Here is a 6,901-nt window from a genome sequence, read left to right as displayed (position 1 = left end):
TGTCATTCATCGCTCGGCATGTTTAAAGTGTGTGGCGAACAAAATGCCACGGTGGAAATGTATCTGTCCCTAAGAGAGATGGGCTTTAAATGTCGGTTGGTCATGGGGCTCTAGACGGACTTATAAAACTTTTTCTCTAAATAAAAGGGGCGCCCCACTTGTGACTGACACACTCATGTTTCATGGCACCTTCATTCAATCCCTGCATCCTCCGTCGTCAATCTCCCCTTTCCAGGAGACTTACAGCCTGAATTACACCTAATGCATGTTTTATACACCTGTGACCAAGAACACAGCGCTAGTGTGGCCACTTGCCACCTCAATATAACACAAGTTCAACAACAAAAATCCACTAAATGTTAGTTTATGTCAGTTTCATGACTATCATTCACGTCATTCTACAACCTCAGGGCACGTTTTAGAGACAATTCTACATTAAAGGTGGAGTATGTTGTTTTTATTATCACAAACAAAAGGTTCCAATACTTCTGGGCATTGTTGTCTTTTAAAAAGTGCCATGACCTTCATAGGCTCTTTCTGTTCCTGTACCATTCTAACTAATGAATGAAAAACACCAGAGACTGAGACTCCAGATGGATGACATCATGCACTGGAGTAATGTAACCTATTACATTCTCACTATTCCTTCCCATTTATATCACAGAAACACTTAATTGGACCTTTAAAATGGTAACCTTGAAGGTTTACAGGCAGTAATTAGACATGGCCATGGGATGGCATTCCTTTTTCCTTTTTCATTAATCAGCCAGTGCTAATTATTTGCCGAAATATTTCCTCTGAAAAACCTTGATTGCTTAAAGGGAAACTGATGTATCTGTCTACTAATGATCTGCTGACATAATACATCAGGCACCACTATTACCACCTCACAGTCCAAAACACCACTGTGGTTTTAGGCAAGGGTGTAACTATTATGCTTTTATAATGCATCACCTGCACGTTTACATTTTCCAAACATAGAGGAGCTTTACCTAGTCAGAGCATATCAGCAACACACAGTTCTTGGCAATGAGTACTTGGGTATGAGTACTTGCCTGTGGCACCCTATTTGGGTATGAGTATTTGGGTATGAGTACTTCGGTATGAGTACTTGCATGTGGAAGCGAGAGGTTTGGCTACTGTGGAAAGTCCTAAACCAATAGCACTATGTATTTAACATCTTCTCCTGTGTCTGACTAAAATGCCTTGACTGGCATAGTGTGTGGGCTAAACACAAAAGACCCTTCATTAATGATTCACTGTGGGACTCAGTCACTTTTGTCATTCTCACGTACACACTTACAGTAAAGTATGTATTCCAATTCATATTCTCACGTAAACACTTACAGTAAAGTATGTATTCCAATTCATATTCTCAAGGACACACTTACAGTAAAGTATGTATTCCAATTCATATTCTCAAGGACATTATTTAAATGCATACCTGCTATTCCCCAGGTAACTCTTCAGCATAAGTTTGAGAGTTTGCTTTTGGTCACGTAAGAGTAGGGGTGTGTATGTTTGTATATTACCTTTATATAAGATAACCTTTTGGAATTTCATTCTGACAAAGCATTTGTGTACCCTGACCCCTGCTTCAACTTTACCAAAGGCCTGTCACGTATTGTTTCAGAAAACAAAGATTTCTTGAGAAGAAGTTGAAAAGATTTTATTTTATTTTTGATATATTGTCAATGTTATGTTTGATATATACGTTAATGCCTTTTTCTTTAGGTTGTATAGCCTTTTTTCACTCTGGCAGGGGGACTGCCAATGGATACCAGCCTTTTGGCTATAATTGGGTGCATTTACATTTTAATGTTCATGAATGCACACTGTCCCTCTTGATCAAATAACTAAATTGATTGATTGATTGATTGATTGATTGAAGATCTTACCGAGTCCTCTGGAGGTCTGTGGATCTTTGGCCATTCCACTGAAGGTCCCTTCACTTGGAGGAATCTGTGGAACAGTTTCTTGAAGCCCTCAAAGTCCTTTTTGGAAACCTGAAAAAGACAGCAAAGAAACTGGCATGATTACACATCATTTGTTGTGGGGGTTTAAATGGAGAGTGCTGCTTATGGGGAAGCTTTGTCTTGTTCGGTCTGAACTATAATTATCCCCTGAAATCATTCTCATCCTTTTCTGCACTCCAATCATTGAGATGCACGCAGTCCTCCCTCTCCCTTGTACAATAATGAGTGTGATGTTGTAACTGGCCTTAGCTTCCCTGTTGAGAGGATCATTAAATTCTCACCCTGCTTGATCTCTCCATACTCCTCCTAAACTCCTCAGCCCCTCCAAAAACTCGTGGTGCAACGAAACATTAATAATACTTGGGTGGGCACTGAATCTGCCTAGAGACCCAGTAACTATGTCACATTTGATCAAGATCCCCTGCTATAACAATGTTACAAACATTGTATAATAGTTTTCAATTATGAGTATTTACTCAGATTTGTTCAGCTTTGGATCTTTTTGGATCTCGCAAAGGTAACTGCATTGTTTTTGACTGGATAGTATTACTGCATAGAGCAGCCGCCTTTTTTGTGGTAAGTGGAGCTGGGCACTCAGTAAGATCTGTGCTGTTCCTAACAATGTGACAACACATCCTCAAAACTGACACAAACACACACACACACACACACACACACTCACACACACACACACACACACACACACACACACACACACATCCTCAAAACTAAGGTGACAACATAAGGTAGAAACTGTTGCATTAGTTAAGTTACTATTAGTTTAGGCCCACTGACTCTCGCTATGGCGTGACTTCAGCCTATGAGGCAGGCGTGAGCTTACTATCAAGGAAACACGAGTCTCTTAACTATGCATTCCAACAATAATTAACCGTTCCTTTCCTCCCTGACGTGTTGTTCTGTTTTCCTGGTACGCTTGACAGCAGTTTCTTTTTCTCTTAACAGGGGGCAAGTCTGGTTAAGGGCTTAATTACAGCGTGAGTGGGTGCTTTTTTTGTCTGTCTTTAGTGCAGCATTGGCTTAAATTCTTCCCCGAGGGGACAGAGGTTTATTTTTTATTTTTTGCTTTTGACTGAACAACCTGGAATGGTGCCAGAGGGAGAAAGAGGAGTGACCTAACATCATAAACCAGTCACTCATGGGAATGACAACCTGGCCAAGCCAATCTCACCCTGTGCAGGGCTGCTGTGAAGACTCCTTCTCAACACCATGCGGAAATCTCAAGGAAAGAGAGGGATACAGAATAGGCAGCTAGAGGGAGAGTGAGGGGACAAGGGAAGGATTGAGTGATAGGGAAGACAAAGAGAGAGAGAGAGAGAGAGAGAGAGAGAGAGAGAGAGAGAGATAGAGAGAGAGAGAGAGAGAGAGAGAGAGAGAGCAAGAGAGAGAGAGAACAACAGCAGGTGAAAAAAAATGGAAATTGATATCCAAGAAGGGATGGATGTGTAAGAGAGTACAATTGGACAACAAATGGAAAAACATGGAACACAATAAAATTGGGAAATGAACAAAATAACAAAAAATGCAAGAGAGAGAGAACAAGTGAGATAGAGACAGGAGGAGAGACAGAAAGAGAGAGAAAGAGACACAGACACAGTGACAGAACACGAGAGAAAGAGAGATCAATAATGGAGCAAGAGAAAGAGAGAAAGAACGAGAGAAAGTGAGACCAATAAGGGACAGAGAGAAAGAAAGAAAGAACGAGAAAGAAAGAGTAATAAGGAGCGAGAGAAAGAACGAGAAAGAAAGAGAGAGCAATAAGAGAGAAAGAGAGACAGAACAAGAGAAAAGTAGAGAGCAATAAAGGAAACAGACCAAGGCGACCAGAGAGAGAGGAGTTATGAGTACAGTGAGGAAACCAGATCATGCAAGTCTCATTGGTGAGCTAATTGGATGGCGAGGGGCATTGTGAAATCTCTCCCAAGTGTGACACCTCATTCATCAGGCAGGGCCAAGCAAAGCATGCTGCCGCAGCGCTAGAAGCCCCCTCAGGACAGAGATGGATCACCCTAACCACATCTGACTGACCCTACCATGATTCAGGAGAGGGGTGTATCCCTCGTTCAACCCAAACTCCTCCCAGGGACCTCATAGGCACCCATGGGAACAGGCCCTGGGCAATCTCTCCCCTCTTCAAAAGCATCAGGGTCAAAATCACTCTTACACACTCTTTCACTCCTACACTCTCAGGGTCAAAATCACTCTAACACACTGTTACACTCTCAGGGTCATAATCACTATAACACACTCTTACACTCTCAGGGTCACAATCACTCTAACACACTCTTTCACTCTTACAACCTCAGGGTCATAATCACTTTAACACACTCTTACACTCTCAGGGTCATGCTAAGTATCACACTTGTTCTCACTCTCTGATCTGATCATAATATTATTAGCGTTGTAAACATTTAAGTTTAAGATGTCGTAAGAGATAGTAATTCTTCTTCCTAACTTCCAATACCTTCAATGTGCAGCACCTGCACAATATCATTGGCAGAAGGGGAAAGGATTTGCTGATTGGATGACAACGTGTGTTACATTTGTTGTCACTGAGTACAAAGCCAAGGTTTTTCCAAGACATATGTTTTTCCAAGTACATCAGTAGACAGATAGCTTCAGCATTTCAACAAAATGGGGGCTGTGCAAAGCTGCTTTCCAGGTGTGTGCTGTTGCACTGTGAATCATATTATATACTGTTTTCTGATCTTTAACTTTTGCTATCCTTTCAACACACATTGTTTTTTATCCTGGGCAAAAAAACGTATGCAGAACTTGGCTAAAAATGCCATTCCATTGACCGTCTACAAACGTATGCAGAACTTGGCTGAAATTGCCATTCCATTGACTGTCTACCATGCAGTGCGGCTGCCCTCCATTGACGTCTACCATGCAGTGCGGCTGCTCTCTCGCCTTTGTCTCGGGATTAATAAAGTATCCATCTATCTATCTGTCTTACCTCTGCCTCAGCACCATTGGCAGTGCTCAGCAGGTTCTCCAGCTCACTGTGCAGTGAGGTCTCCAGCTGCTGCTGCATCACTTCTTCAAACTCAGCCATCCAGGAGCTGGGCGACCTCTTACGGAGACCTATGAGGGGGGAAGAGAGGACAGAGAGAGGGAGCAGAGTAAGGACTTTGGTATCTCTGGCTAAATTATTTGAGTGATGTAGTTAAGATTGGCTGATGGGATTATAAAACCGTGAACAGAATCTTGAGCTGATAGTGGCCCCCATGGAAGATTACTAAACTTAATTTATTTAAAACATTTTGATGGAATCTTCATGAGAATCACACTCATAATGAGAGGAATATCATAAGAGTGCTGTATAGTGATCAACTGTTAAAACAGGACTAATAACGTAACAATATTTATAGCGATTGACATTATTTACTATTTACAAATAAACCATTACAAAACATTGAGGAGATTATTTTAATGACACACTTAAAACAATGTTTCCTTACTAACTCTGCCTAAAAGTCTCATAAGAGCACATCTCTTTAAGTGGTCTGCAGAGATATAATGAGGGCAACAGTTAACAATCTCAACAATCTCCCTATTACCGAGGGTGACGGACCTGTCTTACCCATACAATGTGAGGCTCAATGGAATTAACATGTTTCTACAGCCTCCTTAAAAAGTGTCAATGTGTGTTTCCCATAAAGCAAGATGACAATTAGATCAAAATAATATCATATGCTGTTTAAATAGCCGAGCTGCCTACCCAGTCTATTCAGGTGGTCCTCTACATGTCATTGGTGCACAGCTGGAAACGCTTTCTGAGCTGGGGTTATGAAAGGCTGCTAGGCGTTATACTATGCCAGAGCCAGTTCCAATGTAAGAATTTGTAACACTAGAATTTCCTGATCACAATAGTTTGGTGTCAGTACGGCAGGTTACACAGAGATCAGTTTCAAAACATTGTTGGTCTTTACGAGTCTTGCTGACAGTAACCCTTGCTTTCCAGATACCAATTGAAAAAATGATGTAGGCTACATAATTTCTTAACATTGACTTCGTGGCAGATTAAGCGAGAACAATTTAAAGTAGGCCTAATATAAAACCGAGCTGATCATGCATGAAACTTCAAGAGGAAATGACAGTTGAAGGGAGACTACTAGGTCCCTTCAGGCGTCGTCGGTTTCATCTAAAACATCTTTGAAGTGGTACAGCCATACTCGCTCTGAAATAACTTACCTTCTGCGAAATACATGGTGAAAGAGGGTAGCCTAGGATATTGGCAGGGTTATTCAACGAAAAAAAAAAGAAATTATCCAATTAGCCCAGAGTATCTTACAATTTTCCTTTTCGTAGGATGCTTCGAGTCAAACTGAATTGATGTAAAGTAAAAAGGTCCAAATCGAAAGACAAAAAAGAACCGTAAAAGCTTAAGATATTCATTTAAGTATTAATGTGTTCAATCCGCTTTGACTGTTGACTGTCATCTTCAGATCAACTTCGAACAAATGAACCATCATCTCGCCCTCCTCCCTACTAACACGGTTACTGTAGCCTTGCCTACGAGGGGGAGGAATCAAGGGCTATTTGTTAAGAGAAAATGCTCTGCCACCTAAAGTTATATTTTAACCAAATTAACATAGACATAGTATTTTATGGTGTTTACGCTCAACCCAAGATATGATATGCGTAGCCTAAACCACGTCACGTTTTCTTTGACTGTCAAGTTTGCTTGTCAGCATCGCGACATATTGCTTCGCCCCCATTTTCTCAAGACCTCTCATGTCGGTGGTCTCCTCTCCCAGCAATTAACTGTGTGTAACCTGGTTATTAACATCACCTCTTATTAGATGACGTCTTTAAACTAAACGGTAGGCTAAAACGAGTCTTGTGGGCTAATGTTAATAAAGATGAAGATGCATCGCGTGTTTTTAGGTTGCTGAGTTTAG

The 6,901-nt window shown here is 41.1% G+C and overlaps 1 protein-coding gene across 1 annotated transcript in view; it reads right to left on the bottom strand.

The window, feature by feature from the left end:
* ugp2b (UDP-glucose pyrophosphorylase 2b) overlaps positions 1-6,290 on the bottom strand; it is a 31,234-nt gene extending 24,944 nt beyond the window's left edge. Inside the window, exons 1-3 of the mRNA XM_080848934.1 lie at positions 6,192-6,290; positions 4,954-5,081; positions 1,899-2,006 (exon numbers count right to left, since the gene is read on the bottom strand). Of these exons, the coding sequence (XP_080705060.1) occupies positions 1,899-2,006; positions 4,954-5,081; positions 6,192-6,207 (252 nt within the window). The 5' untranslated portion in view covers positions 6,208-6,290. The remainder of the gene's footprint in view (positions 1-1,898; positions 2,007-4,953; positions 5,082-6,191) is intronic.
* Between the last annotated feature and the right edge of the window lie 611 nt (positions 6,291-6,901).

This window comes from Sprattus sprattus, assembly GCF_963457725.1.
Source record: "Sprattus sprattus genome assembly, chromosome: 12".
Taxonomy (NCBI): domain Eukaryota; kingdom Metazoa; phylum Chordata; class Actinopteri; order Clupeiformes; family Clupeidae; genus Sprattus; species Sprattus sprattus.
The sequence above is the reverse complement of the archived record's forward strand: the minus strand, read 5'-3'. Positions and strand labels throughout refer to the sequence as shown.